The sequence below is a fragment of the Acanthopagrus latus genome, chromosome 5, assembly GCF_904848185.1.
Source record: "Acanthopagrus latus isolate v.2019 chromosome 5, fAcaLat1.1, whole genome shotgun sequence".
In the NCBI taxonomy this organism is placed as follows: Eukaryota; Metazoa; Chordata; class Actinopteri; order Spariformes; family Sparidae; genus Acanthopagrus; species Acanthopagrus latus.
Genome location: NC_051043.1, coordinates 1243996 through 1262282, shown reverse-complemented (window position 1 = coordinate 1262282; position 18287 = coordinate 1243996). Strand labels below are relative to the sequence as shown.

The 18287-nt window shown below is 39.3% G+C and overlaps 1 protein-coding gene across 4 annotated transcripts in view; it reads right to left on the bottom strand.

The window, feature by feature from the left end:
- Window positions 1-18287, bottom strand: part of LOC119019399 (tight junction protein ZO-2-like) — a 128606-nt gene that overhangs the window by 66771 nt on the left and 43548 nt on the right. For all 4 annotated transcript variants that reach the window (XM_037097934.1, XM_037097936.1, XM_037097938.1 and 1 more), the window contains one exon: window positions 11384-11437. In XM_037097934.1, the coding sequence (XP_036953829.1) occupies window positions 11384-11437 (54 nt within the window). The remainder of the gene's footprint in view (window positions 1-11383; window positions 11438-18287) is intronic.

Below are 18287 nucleotides of genomic sequence, written 5' to 3'. Positions count from 1 at the left end.
CATCTCCACCTCCATCTCCACTTCACACCCTGCACACATCCCAGTCATCACTAACAACAGACCACCTCACATCCACCGTCCCATTACACCTCCCTGCCCTTCCCTTCATAACCTGGAATATGTCAGCATCAACAAGGTCTCACAGTCAACCAGCCCACATGCAGCCCTCCACATGGCACTTTTTAATGTCCACTCCCTGTCGAACGAGTCTTTTATCATCAATGACCTGATTTTACAGAACAATCTTGACTGTTTATTTTTAACTGAAACATGGCTGAGCACTGATGCACCAGCTGTTCTCACTGAGACTTCCCCACCAAATTTTTGTTTTTTATTTTCTAACAGGAGTGGTAGGAGAGGTGGTGGGACTGCAACAATCATCTCGAACTCTATAATAACAAAGGACATTTCTTTTAACAACTATACATCATTTGAACACCATGCCTTTGTTTTTAGCAGTCCTCTGATTTTATGTAAGACTATTTATAGACCACCCAAGCACCAAAGTGTCCTCTGTTGTCAACCTGGCTGTGTCTGACCATTATTGTGTGTTTTTCAATATCTCCAGTTTCATCCATCAGGAGGCCCCGGTCAGATCTGTGAGGAAGCGCTACCTTACCCCTAAATTGGCTGCAAATTTTATTGAAATTTTACACAATGCTCTGCTGACATTGTACCTGTACCCTGCGATTTATTGTTGATAATTTTAACAGTAAACTCAGGTCAGCCCTAGATTGAGCGGCTCCACTTTACACAAAAACAGTATCAATCAAACCTACACCACCTTGGATAAAGACTGAAATAAAACAACTGTTCAACTGTTTGTTATGACATTTTCCGGGACAAACTCAAAACCTACAATACAGTAAAGCAGTAAAACAGACAAAAACTTCCCATTTTTCACAACTCATCTCAGATAAAAAGAACAACCATGATTCCTTGTTTAATTAATACTGATTTTAAGAAATCCTACATAGTTCCAACAAATGATCTATGTGAGGACTTTGCAGACCACTTCAGAGGTAGAATCGATGGAGTGAAGTATGGAGTATGGAGTATTTTGTGCTGGTTGATGTAGAAACACTTGGAAGAGTTTTTCTCCCAAGTTAACAACCTGGCTTTTAGACCCAATTCCCACATCACTCTTAAAACAATTTTATGCGTTCTTTGAGTCTGAACTTATAAATCCTGTGAATTGCTCTCTCCAGACGGGTGTCTTCCCCACTGCCTTATAACGGCAGTGGTAAATCCCCTTCTGAAGAAGAGCAATTTGGATCCTGATATTTTCGCCGACTACCGACCTATATCCAACTTACCCTTTTTAAGTAAAGTTTTAGAAAAGCTGGTTTATATCCAATTAAATTAATTTTTAAACAGCAACAATATTTTAGAATAGTGTCAGTCTGGTTTCAGGATAGATCGTGAAGATTGTTAATGATCTCAGGTGTAACATGGACTCTCAGAAACAGTCAGTCCTGGTGCTACTAGATCTAAGCACTGCTTCTGATACAGTAGATCACCACATCTTGTTAAAAAGACTCAGACACGTGGTGGGCCTCTCTGGTACTGTTTTTAACTGGTTTTATTCCTACCTCACAGATCGTCACTTTCTTGTAAGTATGGATACATGTTCCTCAGGACTGCATGAACTTAAGTATGGGGTGCCCCAAAGGTCAATTTTAGGTCCAATACTTTTTTTATTCATATATGCTTCCCCTTGGGGACATCATCAGGAGGCATGGCATCAATTTTCACAGTTACGCTGATGATACACTGCTTTACATGGCCGTGTTTGCTGATGACACAGGGCCTATTGATTCCCTTTTAAACTGTATTTTAGATTTAAAGTCATGGACATCAGAAAACTTCTTACAGCTCAACCAGGACAAAACAGAGGTTTCAATTATTGGTCCTGAAGGCAAGAGAGAGAAACTTTTACCAAAACTAAATGCTTTTAAACATTCACAGTGCGTAAAAACCTGTGCGTTCTTTGCGACTCTGAGCTTGATTTTATTCTACGCATCAGAAATACTACCAAGATTGTTTTTTACCATCTTAAGGATATAGCCAGAGTTTGCCCGTTTCTCTCTCTGGCCAGCACAGAGGTGCTAATGCATGCTTTTATCTCTAGCTAGTTAGATTACTGTAATGCCCTGCTCTCTGGTCTCCCAAAAAAGAGCATTTCACAGCTTCAACTACTCAAGAACTCAGCTGCACGTGTTCTGACAAAGGCGGGATCACATTACACCAGTTTTAGAAACACTGCATTGGCTCCCTGTGCACTTCAGGATCGACTTTAAGGTTCTTTTATTAGTTTTTAAGTGTCTTAGCGGCCTTGGGCCTTCTTTCGTGTCTGGCCTGCTTTTACCGTATCAGCCCTCGCGGACCCTGAGGTCCTCCGGTGCTGGTCTTTTATCTGTTCCCAAAAGCCTGCCAGAGGGCCTCAGGGCCACTGAGTCTGTTGATGCTTTTAAACGCAGGCTCAAGACTCACCTTTTTAATTTAGCTTTTAACTGAGTCCCCTTTTACTCATTTAGTATTACTCCTTTATGCTGTCCTGTCATTTTTCTTTGTCCTTTAATTTTCTCTTAAAGGTTTTATCATTCATTTACTTATTTATTTTCAATGCTGCTTTTATGGGTTTAGTGTTTAAAAGTTATGTTTTGCTCTTAGTAATTCATATTAACATTCATTTATGTTGTTTTAGGAGGTTTTTCATTTCTTTTAGTACTTATTTTATTTTATTTATTGTCTCTTAATTTCCAGCTCCAGTGTTCTCCTAATGGGGGCCCTCCACTGCGGGAGCTCTGTTTGGCCTGCCTGCGGGGCTGCCCGGGCCTCGATAGTTGGGGAGTCCTGCCCCAGGGCTTTATGGCCGTGGTATGGGCCCCTATCTGTCTGGGTAAAAAAGCAGCCAGCAATTTTTGTAATTAAGTGGATTGCCAGCTGTACTTTACCCAGAAAACACAATATCCTTTTCAACTAACTAAGCAAACTCGCAACCCAAAAAAAGGAACAGCAGGGTGTTCAGGAGGGACTGCGACAGTAACAAAAGTCGACAGGTTTCCATAGATCACAATCCCTGCATGTTAAGTTACATGTAATACAGTTCGTCTTATTAACCATTAACTCATATGCTTGAGAACCAATCACAGCAGAGTGCACAGCAGAATCACCCATCCTTCTGGCCCATCGATTCTACCATTGACTCTGTTACCACCGGTCAGCCTAATGCTATGCAACTGATATGTTTTTAATAAAGCTTGGCTTAAAATGGAGATAAACTACAAATCAGGTGCAATCAGAAGAAGCGAATAAGTAGGACAACTTTAGCTGCATGCTGTGGTCTTACATCTTCTTTTCAAGTTTGGCTCATTTTCTACACAACTGACCACAACTGGTCCACAGTGATGAGCCTGTGTCATAGTGTTTATAGATCAAATGAGTGACACAAAAAGGCAATCCAGTAAGCTGTTTAAATTAAATCCTACTTACATATGGGCCCCAGACAGTGGAGACAAATTCAGCGTGGCACTGAACTCACCAGATCTGATGAATGACACATCAATATTTGACCAGAACCAATATGTCTCTCCCAGAGATGGTGTAAACAAGGCCACTGATGGTATCAATATGATATTTCATAAGGAAGCTATACAAGCTGACCTCATACAACAAAAACAGAAGCTGTTGGTTTGATCAAGAACGCAAGACCATCAGAAAAGACCTGGGAAAAATAGCAAATGAAAAACATTGCCAACCAAACAACCCAGCTTTACGCATTAGATACAATGAAATTTTAAAGAAATATAAATGCACAATTAGGAGCAAAAAACTAGATTATACTCACATGAAACTTGAGGACATTGAGAATGCCAATTAATCAAAATCAATTCTGGGATATGTGGAACAAGTTTAGCATAAAGCAACAGACACTACCCATCCAAAATGGTGACATCTGGAGAGCACATTTTGAAAATCTATACAAAGACATACCAATGAATCAAATCAATTCAGTTCACAATCAATGTATTATACAAGAAAAAACTCCAAACATTAGAAGAAACAATTAAAAACAACCAAAACCCCCTTGATTTCCCAGTTACTTGGGAACAAATAACCACACAGACAAAATCTCTCCAGCCGAGGAAAGTTTGTGGTCCAGACAGCATTAAAAACAAAATGCTCAAATGCAGCACCCCAGAGATGCAGGGCGCACTGTTTAAGTTGTTCAATACTGTACTAGAGTCAGGATGTTTTCCTGACATCTTGTGCAAAAAGGCTCATTTCCCCCATTCGAAAGAGTGGGACAAATCAGACCCTAATAACTACTGTGGCATCCCTGTCAGGAGCTGTCTGGGTAAATTGTTCTGTAGTATTCTCAATAAAAGAATAATAGATTTCCTTGAGGAACACTCCATCTTGAGTAAAAGTCAAACTGGCTTCCTCCCAAAACACCACACCACCAACTATTTAGCATAAAGGGCTTTATTACAGACTCCTACACTGTGGTATAGGGGGTAAAATGTATGATCTAGTTAAATCAATGTATTCGGGAAATATGTGTGCTGTTAAAATTGGAGACAACTGAATTCTTCACCCAGAGACGAGGTGTATGCCAGGGCTGCAATTTAAGTCTGACTCTATTTAACGTGTATATAAATGAACTTGCTGTTGAGTTGGATCAGTGTGCTTCTCCTGGCTACTCTCTCCTCGACAGAGGTGAAGTCTCTGTTTCATGCTGATGACCTTGTTCTACTGGCTCCTACTGAACAAGGACTACAGTAACAGCAGGACATAGTAGAAAAATACTGTCAGAACAGGGCCCTGGCAGTAAAAATGAACAAAACTAATGTCAAGATCTTTTAAAACGCCCCAGATGTCCAGAGAACAATCAGCAGTTTACCATAAATAAGCATGTCATTGAACATAGCATGAGTTATACCTACCTTGGTATAACCATCACACCATCAGGGAGTTTCAACATGGCAGTGATTGCACTAAACCAAAAAACTTGAAGAGCCCTACATGCAATCAAGAGAAAATGTTAATTTCCAAATTCCAGTCAAAATCTGGTTTAAAATATTTGATAGTGTCATCCAGCCCATTGCACTGTACAGTAGTGAGGTATGGAGTCCACTCAATCATCAGAGCTATACCCACTGGGACAAACATCCAACAGAATCTTTACATGCAAAATTCTGCAGATACGTCTTACACATACACAGAAACACACCAACAAAAGCATGTAGAACAGGATTAGGCAGATACCCACTAATAATCAACATTCAAAAGAGAACACTGAACTTTTTCAACCACCTGAAATCCAGCCCCCAAGACACCCTCCACTCCAAAGCCCTCTAAACTCAAGAGCTAAGCCCAGAAAAGAGTCCCCTATGTCAGTTGGTACTAAGGCTAACTGCCCCCTCTCAGACACACTCTGACAAGCCTCACAACAACCTCGCATTTAGCCAGAGGGCGGAGGGATGTTTATGTCAGACAAAAATGTACCATGCAGTCCCAGAAACAATGGTACTCTCTCAGCTTAACTATGGCTGCACTATTTCATATCTAAACACATCATGTGCTTTGTTTACATTTCAATTCAGAACTTCCTAGAGGAAATATTTCTACTTTACTATACTGAAAGGCTTAATTGGTAGCCTACGTCTACTTTATCTCCTTTATCACTGTAACGGTTAAACAAGTCAGGTGCAAAATATAAGTAAGAGTATATACTAAATGATACAAATGTGTTATTTGACCAATTTTAAAGTCTTACTACATTTTCTTCCTGAAATCCACCTTGAAATCCTACCTCCTGTTGGGATCAGGATAATAATTTTTTTTTTTTTTTTCAATCAAAGTTATCCAAATCCTACTGAAATGTTTTGAACAACACAAACTGAAAGTTTGATCCAGGTCAAAACTAGGATTGGATTCTGTGATCTAATCTGATTTCAGAATCCTTCTTTCCCTTTTGAGCAACCCATTTTCAAGATCTGATCCAATCCTATATTGTCAATATTCTATAATATGGGGCTTGGTATCGTTGGAAAGGGAATCTTTTAGGCTTTCATTTAAGCCCAGTACTGAATCTGTCTGACAAACACAGAGGTCACATGACTTCTTTACACCAGAAATAACACACATTTTCTCTCAATTTCTGCCTAAACTGTATGCTTTTTTTTATCCCTGTGGCATGAAAGAACACCAGGAGACCCTTAAATTAGACTTCAAAAAAGAATAGGGTGAATAGAATGGACAAATAGGATGGAGCCCTATTAGTTGTAAAAGTCAATAAAGAAACAGGTTGTAAGGTGAATATATTTAATCAAACACTGGTTTGTATGTTGCACTTGTGGGTCCTTTTCTAAACATCTTCTCCAAATATCAGCCTGATAGTGGGTCGCAGTGTGTGTTGCCTCAAGCGATCCTTGCACGGTGGGAGTTGATGACTCTCCATTTCACCTTTTTTGCACAGAAAATGTGGTACCTGAGCCTGTTGATCATGGTGGTTGATGCTTTTGGGACACAGAGGACACATGTAAATGCCTCCGGTTTGTTGCTCAGTTCTGGTGAGAGGTCCCATCCCTGGCCCAACTTCAAGAATATGTCTTGTGTTTCTTTGTTGTTCATCAGGAGTGTAAGTGCCCTTGTCTTCCCTTTGCCTGCAAAAGTGCTTACAGTTTCACATACTGTGTAGGCCTGCAACCCAATGAGAGCCCTGCAAGTGTCCATGCCAACAGTGGCTGCAACCTTCCTGAGAGCTACCAGCCTTGTACGGTTTTTTGGGCCTCAATTTTGTCAAAGAGTGCTAAAGACATGATAAAGACATCTGTGTCTTTTGAACAGATAACTATAGATTGGTATCCCTCTCTTGTGGCATGGAGAAGTAGTTGTCCATCTGCTTATTCTTGTTGACATTGCAGATTTGACACCTCCTCACTGTCTTGATATGTGATTCTGTAACATTTGTCAATCACAGTTGCATATAGAATCTTCTGTAGCTTTTCTCTGTATTCTGGCTTCCTCCATTCATTCACTATGAAGCTAATGAGACTAGTTTCGTTATTGACTTTGGTCAGGGAGCTCATCCACTGCATCACCATCTGTGTGCTTGTGATATCCTGTAACTCATGACCAGTCTTTTCACCCCATAGAGATCTTTCGCTATTCTTGATTGAGTTCTGCTTGCATGTGTCGAATACAACATCTGTTCTTCTACTCTGACTGCCTTCCCTCAGAGCCATACCCAGGATTGTTGTGGCAACATCTCTGAAAGTAACTTCATTACCTTTCACTCGTTGGACTAAGTTCATCCCATCAACCACTGTGGCAGAGTTTTCTGGGTGTGGCTTCTCCCTTAAGTGTCCTTGGAATGCACTGCAGTGCTCAGCTGTTAGGTAGTAACGCCTGACCGCTCCAGCTTTTAGGCTAAGGAGTCTGTGTGTCTTTATTCACTGTGACTTCAATAGCCTGGTCTACAGGAATCCTCCCAAATGTGTTGTTATTTGACAGCTGCACTTAGAACTGGCCTGTCTTGAAAGCCTCATACACAGAAGGATATTTCTCTGAGAGGTTGGTCACTATGGGATCATGGTTCTTATAGCGTGGAGGTGCAACTCCCAGTCCCACTCACAAGACGCATGCAGAAGGCCAAGTACTACATCCTCTACCATGTCAATGTATGACATCCAGAATGCAGAAAGCTCTCCATTGTTGTGACGGAGGTGTTCTAGAAAGTCTGTCCACAGGGCTATCAGCTCAGCTGAGAGTGGACTTTGCAGCAGATTAATCATCTTTTCTTGGTTCAGGTCACTGGTCATGGCTTTCATATCCTCCAAGAATGATTTGATCATTCCACTCCTTTCTGGAGCATTTTTCTCAACCCAGGGTGTGAACTCTTCCCATGCAAGTCTCATCAGTGCTTCTAAGGTGTACTTGTGGACCCTGACTGCATCTGCACCCTTCAAGGACTCCATTGATTGACCCCTCTGCGACAACTCCAGCCTCTATGCACATGTCCTTTAGACCAGCATCCCTAAACTGTTTTCCTATGATGGCTAAGGTATTACATATGTTATGGAATGTCCCCATCCTGAGAAGAATGTTGGCAAATCATTCTCTGTGCTTCCAGGTTATCTCACCGGCTTTTTATAGAGCGCTTGATCCATGACTACAACTACTGTCTCTAGATGCAGCTCTTCCTGATTGTTTCAGGCTTTCAAACACTGTGTTCAACTCAACAATATCTTGTGAGATTGGTTCCTGGTCCCTGGTGCTGATATAAGAACCAGTCCAGCTGGGAACTGTCTGATTCTCTGGATCTGTTTGCCTTGCAAGTGCCCACACCACCGTCTTCTTTCTTGCAAGAAGAGCAGCCTGCTTGGTTTCCTGGATACAGTGTTCACTGGTTGGAAGAGGCTGTTGGCCCACACGTGCACCCGAATGAATGAATGAATGAATGAATGAATGAATGAATGAATGAATGAATGAATGAATGAATGAATGAATGAATGAATGGTTTATGTGGAATGTACATCACAATTAAATTGGAAACATAGAAAACAGATACATGATTATAGCTTCATGCTAACTTTGACTGATCTCTGCTTCAGTTTCTCAATGTGTGGAAGATCAGTTCTTGACAGATGTGGTCCATAGACATTGGCCTGTACCACTATGCCATTAACTCTGTGTGATGCACCCTTTCCAGTGAGGGTTTCCTCAAGTCTATCAATATTATCCCATGCAAGATTGGTTAAGACAAGTGGCTTGATAGAGGCTGGAAGTACAAGTCTTTGGTTAGAGGCTGTTGCTAGTTTTTGGGGACACAGAGCAGTGTTGTTCTCTGGGGGTAAGACACCCCATGCCCCAGCTTGTTCAGTGTTTGGATGCGCACGGTATTATATTCAGTGTTTTTACAGCATACGTGGGTAGAATATGCTTTGGTGTTTTATGTTGACCACCTGTGACAGCGTATATTATGTCCTGATTAAATCATTGAACCAAAGCAGCAATCTTCTGTGTTTGAGTTTTGGTGTCAGGATTTCCAGTGAGCAGTTCAATGAGAAGCTGTTCTAGTTGATCTGGTAGGTGACATAACCACTATCTCTCACATCAGATGGATGGAATGGCCAGGGGGTCACAGTCATCTCCTGTTTGATTGATCTGATATCTATGATCTTGTTGACATGGGGTTGACTTGGCCCTCCAAACATTGAGTTCCCTCAGCAGATTTAGATTTTCCAAGACAACATCCCTTCTAGTAACAGTTTGAGGAACCATCAGCAATTTGGCTTTGTCATCTGGAAATATATCGACAGAATTTCCCAGCTCATTTTCAAGCGTCCTTCGAATGTTCTTCTTTGTTGAATCCCACAGGCTTGTAACTCTACCAGATAGCATGAATGATGAGAGCTTTGTGACCAAAGAAGTGACCTGTACAACTGTTTTGTTGAGTATATCAGTTCTGATATACACAAAAAGGTCTTTATAGGCTTCCCTTTCAGTCCTTTTATACTCTTCATCACCATCTGTTCCTGCATCATTATCTTGGTTCTTGGGTTCCTTTTTCTTGATTCTTGTGTACTCCTTATAGCATCTGCAGCAACTACATATCTGCTTGTTAATGCTAGAATATTTTCATCTCTTTTTAGGGTGGCACATTCTCTAAGAGTTTGGTCAGCATTTAATGTTACAGCTTGTGTGAAATTTTCCCTTGACTTGGAGCCCTTTACAAACTTCTCTTTATTACAAAAAAATGCAGATTGGATGATATACTCTTGCTCCATCTGAAGATCTCCTACTTGGTCTTTTAGGTAAGCTATGCTCTCCAGCTTCATCTGTACTGTTTTCTGTGGCTTTCCTTGTCAGAGTCTCTAATTCTCTTGGCATTGTGAAGAGGCTCCGGCATTTTCTGTGATAGTCGATTCTTGGGACTTAAGCAAGGTCTTTAGCAACATCTCTAACAGGGGCATAGTTTCTTACTTTGGCTGCATCAAGCAATGTTTTCCAGGATTCATAGACCAAAGATTTCATCATCTTCTTTTGATGTTTCATGGTGTATGATACACACTTCAGATTCTTTGTACTGGCTGTCCATTCTGAATCCAGACCTAAATATCCTCTACTCAGTTCTATTGTGCAGGAGTATCCCACCATCACAGTAACTAGAGAGAAAATCACAATGGTGGTGATGTAAACATTATAGGTTAGAAAATGTTTGTTACATGACATTACTTAAACCCAACCCATCATAACATAAGCTTAGCCTGATGTCACTTACATCCTCTTGGAAATGTTGAATGATGTCCAACTGATGTAGCAGTTACTGTTACACTGTTTAACATGCAAGCTAGATAGCCTGCTAGATAGCTAGCCTGCAAAAAACACCAAGCTAACTTTAGCTACTGTTACAGGTACAGCTATAGGTATAATCTCCCTCTATCTATTCCCCATCAATTAACAAGCACAAACGAAAAAGTATTTTGTACTTACATTTAATACCCCCGGAACTCATTAGAAGTTAATTGAAGATGGCAAAGTTTGTAGTGTTGTTATAACCAGTCAACTGAACCAATGTTCTTTTCACAAAACTGACAAAATCTTGTCAAACTGTCAAAATCCATCAATATTCCTTGCATGAGCTAATTTCTGTCATTCTAACTGAAAGTGGGTAAATATCAAAATACATGATAGAAACATTTTGTTAAACCACTTGTGATTTAAGTATTACACTACTGAAACAATTACTTTTTATTACAGCTGTACATGAATAAATAGGCCATTTGGCCCTGGACCAGTAGGGCATTCTACTTGTCCATTCTATTGGCTCCATTCTATTCACTCTATTCTTTTTTGAAGACTTGTGCTGGCTGCACAATTTATCTTATTTAAGGCTCTCACAAATAAATAGTGTGGGTGTATTGTACATTTTTTGAATCATCAGAGTGCCTTGAGTATTGAAGTTGTTAAGTTTTGCATTCCTGGTGTTCTTTCATGCCACAAGGATAAAAGAAATCATACAGTTTAGGTGGAAATTGTGAGAAAATGTGTTATTTCTGGTGTAAAGAAGTCGCGTGTCCCCCCAACGATACCAAGCATCATATTATAGAATACTGACAATCCCTGCCATGAGCCTAAACCAGATATACACCAGATTTCAAAAACCAAATTCATTTTAGGGGATTAGTAACTTACTGAAAAAAAGTGATTTCGCTGCCACCCCTGCACTGCTATCGTGATTTTTCTACTATCAGGGGTGTATACATTGCCAAGAGACTTTGTCCCCCCAGATGATACCGATGGCCCAAATTTGGGGCCCTGGCTCATGGACTATGTGTCATGTTTCAACAGCACAGTAAGTAAATTAACTCACCCGCTGCAAAGTGACTGTGAACTGCTCCCAGACCATCTCTTCCATTCCTGAGCTCTGTAGGGAACACAGACACAATAAGATCAGAAAATGATGAATTTTAAAATAATGGCCTTTAAAAAGTTGATATAAAAGAAGAATCATCAATAATCAGCTATACATAATGCTTTTTAAAATTTATTATTGACTTCTTTGATAATTTGTAAAGGAGATATTACAGTTACAAGTTTAATGGTAAGTGGAGAGTGTGTTGAAAAGCAGATGCTCACTTGGCATGTTAAGAAAGCCCTAACAAGTGCAAATGCATCCTCAATACACCTGGGGGTGTTTGCATCTGTGTTTAGGGCTGTCTGTGTGCAGTCGGATCCCTCAGGACACAAGTTGAAAGCAAAAGTGAACAGCCTCATTGTTTGTAATAATTTCATCAGTGGAGTTTATTGACCAGCCAAGTGGAAGCCACATAACAATTGTTTGTGTAAAAAACTTTTCATCATCTACAATTGCTTCAAGTGCACCAATGAGAAAAGTGTGTTTCACCAACAACATGCATAAAAAGAAGTCTCTACCAACTATAGACAAACACACACACAGAATCAACATTAGACAAATTACCATGCAGTGGGAACATACAGACAACTGGGAGCTGAAGTGGAAAGGAGACTAATCCAGATTAACACATACACACAAACCAGAGGAAAAGGGCATATGTGGGTGTGGGAACTGACCTCTGTGAAAGAACAGTCAATAACTGCAGCCTGCACGTTGTCCTGTCTGTCTCTCAGCCTGGCTGGTGTATAATTAACATTGAATAACAACTATTCGAGTGGACATCTGTCCTCATCTCTTTCCACCTCATTGCTCTCTCTCCCTCTCACTCAGACACTCACACACACACACCAAATAAGTGATGTGTGCGCTGAGTCATGATGACAGCGATCAAGGCAGGCAGCTCTGCTTAATGCCAACTGCTTCTAACTAGAGCTGTGAATGAAAGACTAAAGACGAGGACAGACAGGCAAGTGGGGGGCCATTTCATTGTCGCTGCACAGTATTCTACATTGCATGCTAATCTTTAAGTGCAGGAACTAACTGGCGCTGATTTGCAAAAGTCTCACACCTACATGTGATGTACAGAAAATGTACCATTTCAGTGAAAACCATATTGCAATATAGTGAGTATACTGGCATGTAAACATCATGATGAATAGTAGTGTCTATCACTTGGCTACAAGTAGCAGTGTTAATAGTTTCACTACATTTCTCAGTAGCGTGGTGGTAGCGTCGCTGTTTTCTGAATGAAAACAGCTTTTCAGTAGCTTAGCTCTTTCATTGACCAAGTAGTGCGGTAGCGTCCACACAAGCTACATTTTTCCAAACATCCCTGAAGCTCAGCACAGCCGAGCTTTCTGCTGCAGTCTGAAATAAAAGCATCAGTCAGTGATGCCACCGCCATACACAGCCATGTACGTGGAGCCGACAGAAACACTTCCTTATGACGGTGACATCATGTACCAATCCCTGGGTTGATGCATACAACATCTCTGCTGCAGGGGAATACAGACAGGTTAGCTTGAATGACTTATGTTACTTGATGAAAAGATGGCAGAGGGTGAGGAGGACAGAGACAAATTGATCCCGAGACAAGAAGACTTAAACAAATACAGTAACGTTAGGACGTAAGAGGTGGGGACATGAGGGAGCAGAGAAACATTTGAAAAGTTTACATTACTCTGAATTATTACTTTTGAGATTTTTAACCAGCACAGGTGTCTGTGTGTGTGTGTGTGTGTGTGTGTGTGTCTCAAATATCTCTGCAGATCAGGATCAGACTGACCTGAGATTTTCAACACGGCTGGTGTGTGGTTCAAGGGTGTGCAACATCGGATTTGTTTGGACTACAATGATACCGTTAATAAATTATTTCATAAATGATTTACCAATTGTTAACCATAGCCATCACAGCCACGTGTGCACCAGAGCCAATCACTGCAGAGCCCACCTACACGCCCCACCTCCAGAGTCAACGGACACGCCAGTGCGTCCAAATCACGTGATCAATTTAAGATGCTGCAGCCTTCAAACTATATACCAGTTTTTAAATCATATTGATAGGCCAAGTAAAATCGGACTTGTGATAAATAATGTCCGCCACGCTTTTTTGCGAAAAGAGGGAAGGCAGCGAAATAGTGACAGCAACAATGACGGTGACAGAGAGCAATAGAGACAGAGAGTTGAGAGATTTGTGACATTTAGCGTGGTTGGAGGGTATAGTTAGTGTGTTATGTGAGCCCTAAGTAAATGTAAATAGTTACATATAACTTTGTAAATTTCAAACACTTATGCACAAATTTAGCAAACAACAATTTATATTTGCATTATAAGTAATAAAAATGATTTGTTAAACATATTTGTGGTTTTCACAGTAAAAAATCTAACTTTTTCCTACTTGGTTTCTTCGTTCGTCAAACACAGCCTCATTTGGCCATCCATTTAAAAGCTATTTAACCTCACACTTTTCTATAGGATTACATACTTCTTACGGGCAATGCACTAGTTTCTACAAAACAAAAGTATGGTGGTTAGTCAAAATGATTAGTTTAAAATGTATGTAGATATAGCTATTAGTACAGAGTGGGCCTAATAAAAAATACCACTTTTAAAACTGCAATTAAAGCCGGAATTATATACAATAACTAAATAGATTAACTCAAATATAAAACACAAATATAAAAGTGGAAACTAGAATACAGACGAGAGAACCTTAATGAAAATCATAACTATTAACATAATAATGGGTGGTAGCTTCAATGTAATGAAGCTTAATTCAATGTAGAGTAACCGGTAGCTTAGCTCACTACACTATACAAGTAGCTTGCCCAATGCTGCCGGTCACAAATCAGAAGGATGTTTCTTCACTTCTAGTCATCTATAGTTGTTAAGTATTAGTTGTATAGTAAAACCGTCAATGAACTATTGAAGACATACATTATAATATTTATTTCATATTGATTCAAAGTTATCTCTAAACTGTAAATACAGCATATAGCAGCGGTCCTCAATAGGTGGCCCCCGGGCCGCATCCGGCCCACCGACCTCCTGTTTGTGGCCCCCGAACTGTTATTCCTTCACTAATGTGTTCTGGTTGGGTCAGCTCGTGTATACCGGGTCTTGTCTCCATGCCAATGATACACAGACTGCTGGGTCACTCACTGCTGCAAACGCAACTTTTAACTTTCACTTTCGTTTTCGGAGCAGTTTGCGTATTCACATTTTGCTGGTTGTGAGAGACTGAAAATGGTGTGTTCCAAGTAAACTGCTAAAAAAAAAAAAAAAGTGGCCAGTGAAAATCGGCAACTCAAAGAAGTAGGGACTTAAAATTTGCATTCATTCTCCCTCCAAACAGGAAAAGACCCACGTGCCTAACACTGCAGCAGTATCAAAGAGTAAACCTTATGTAGTCTAACAAGTTCTAGCTTAAGACTCATCACGTAAATTCATGTGTACAAACAGTTTAACAGACAGGGAGTCTCTCCCAGCAAACACCCTTTCACTCACAGTGCCAAAATTTTCATCATCCTTGTTAAAACTCAACACCATTTAATCACAGAACAAACGACGTGAATTAACCCACAACCATCTTACATATCATCTTACTCAAGAGTCATTGCGCCACAGTCCACAAAGGGCATTACAATATGCCAGGAGCTGTGATGAAGGTTTCCAATTTGAAACGGCATTATGAGACGAAGCATAGGAGTTTTGAAGAGACCTTCCTCAAAATTCAGAGGTAAGAACAACACAAATAAATGCACTGAAATCGTCATATCAAGCTTCAAGCAGGATTCTTGTCACATCTATGACACAACAACAAAGAGCAACAGAGTGCTCACAGAGTGGTGTGGATTTTGGGTAAGCACAAGAAGCCATTCTCAGATGCAGAAATAATAAAAGAATGCATGACTGAAGTGATGGACACAATGTTTGAAGGCAAACAAAAAGAGGAAATATTCAACTATGTATTTTAATTTATGTTAAAATGGAAATGACATTTTATTTTAGTTTGTATTTTGTTGTTTTGAATGAAAAGGACATTATGTTTTAAATATCACAGTATTATTGCATGTGGCCTGACCGACATCAATACATGGACCTTTGAGTCATTGAAAAAAATCTTTGTGGCACTTTAAGATTTGTATTTGAGTATCCCTTAGCAAAAAGTAGTTTATTCAAGTGAACTAAGAGTACAGTGGAACCCCGGCTTATGGAGACCCTATTTAACGAAAAATTCAAGTTACGAAGGCACTTAACGGCAATATTTCTGCCTGTGGTACGGCAAAATGCCTGTGTAACGAAATCCCACAAATTCAGGAAAATTCAAGTTAATTTCAAATTTGCTGCGACCGAAATTAAAAAAATATATATATAAAATAGAAAATAAAAAAAAAATTATAAGTTTAAAAAAATGTTTTAAAAAATATCATTGCACAGTGTACGTACGTACATTAATTAACATAAATGTAAGTTTTAGTTTTAATGTTTATAATGTTATGTACATGTACACGTACGTATGTATGCATGCATACGTATGCTTTCTTCAGCCTCTGCCACCTCCACCACCTCCTCCTCCACCAAGAACTTTGTCTTCAGCCAGCATCGCCTCACTCAAAAGGTACATACATAATTTATTTTATTGATATTTATTAATACATTTATCATTTATAAATTATTTTCTTCATTTCAGATTGTATTTTGGAATATTCTTAGTGTTTTTTTTTTTCAAATATTAAGTCATATTTGTAGAAGGCCTGGAACGAATTAGGCTATTTATAGGGAAAAAGGTGCTTCAACTTATGAAAATTTTGACTTACGAAAGACCCTCTGGAACGAATTCACTTCGTAAGTCGGGGTTCCACTGTATACTTATTTTATACTAAAACTTAGGCAGTATACTTGAAGTGCACTTTTTATATACAATATTTATATGCTTAAGAAAAGTATAGTGAAGTATACTTGACTTATACTGAAAAGTATAAAGAATAGTCTAAGACTAAATACATTAATACTTAAACTTACACTTATACTTTAATACTAAAGCTTGTACTTTAGTATACTGTAACGCCCCTTGTGGACTGTGGCGCAAAGACTCATGGGTATTCTGTTGTTATTGGTGTAATTATGGTTTGTGAATGTGGTTGTGAATAAGATGATGTTTAAGACAGTTTCGGTGAACTCACATCCTTGTTCTGTGGTTAAATTGTGACAAAGTTAACAAAGATGATAAAAATGTTGGCACCGTAAGTGAAGGGGTGTTTTCTAGGAGAGACATCCCGTCTGTTAAGTTATCAGTGTGTATGGTAATAATTTGTGAATCTCTGGCAAGAACCTGCCAAATTACAAAGTACTAATACTTAATATATCTTGATCGAATGCAGATTAAGGTCAAGTCATTAACTTGTGCTTACATTTAAGTAAACAGAGTGAAATTGTTTTTCACTACACACATTTTGCATTGAGGTATTACCCCTGTTATAAACTTACATGTTAATAAAATAAAAATGTGGACTAGAAGTATATACTTAGTACACTAGAAGTATATAGATGGGCGTACTTGTTGTATACTTGAAAGTGTAGTTCTGTAAGTTAAAAATGACCTTATGAAGTATACTTAAAGTATACTTTTATAAACTTAAAATGTTAAAATGTTTAGTCAGAAAAAGTATTAAATTAGTATACTTTCTAGTACGCTACAAGTACATGGTCCATAGTATACTTGCTATACTTATACTCAAGCATACTTAATAAAATTAACTTCAAGTATACTACTTTGTGCTAAGGGACCCCTGGTATAGAAAGTAAAAAGGACAAAAAAAGTGTTTCAGTGCAATTATATAGATTAAACTTGTGTTCGCATTTAACTGCAGTTCATGTCCCTCTGAAAGGGAACTTTCAGCTATGTAAAGGATAATGTATAGAACGACGGTAATTATTGGGAAAATGAGTCACGACAGGACGACACGGACCATGACGCGAAGGAGGGGTCTGATTCGTCCTCAAGGGACTTATTTTCACAATAATGACTGCTGTTCTATACAGTATCCCACTTATTACACGGCTACTTGCCAACACAAAAAAAACTTCACCACAGTGTGTCTTTTTACAATTTATCTGTAACCGTTCATAGTGTTTTTCAGCAGAGAAATACAGTTAGCCAAACCGACGACAAAGACGTTGAACAGAACATTCTTTACAACACAGCTCATAAATCGTCCGCTGAAATTCAAGTCCTCTAACCAGTCTTTTAAAACTGACATAGCCCATATCATGTTTTTGTGTTCAGTTTGTGTCGATCCTCTTCTATTTTATCAGAGTCTCTGTCATCCAAAACTTTGTGCCGTTTCACTTCTCCCTCTTCACTGCTTTCCTCTCTTTTTCTTTTCTTGACAGGTGACGACAACTCAGCCTTTTGCCAAGACTCAAAATCACCGCATTTTCCAAAAATAATAAAGTTAATGTGAAACTCATCTATAAAAGTGGCCTAGGAGTAAGTTTTTTTCCAATATGAAGTAGACTGCAGATCAGCTGACATTGCTTAGCAACTGAATGTACTGGGGCGATAAGTGACTGGACTACTTGCAGAGCAAAGGTTTAAGATACGAAAATATGTGAATTAGAGGAAAAAAGGCCACTTTCCTTGACAACAGTCAAATATGCTTAGCAGCAGTCAATTATACAAATATAATTGACCGCTGAATGTTGGGAAGGCCCATTCAAGTGAATAGAGCATTCTACAGCATTAAAAGAGCCTTGTAATAAGCTGTTAGCTAACAGAACTGGAACTGACTATTTCTAACAACATGGAGGCTTGCCTTCTAATGCTGTTACCATAGTGATCTCTCTCCACAGCACT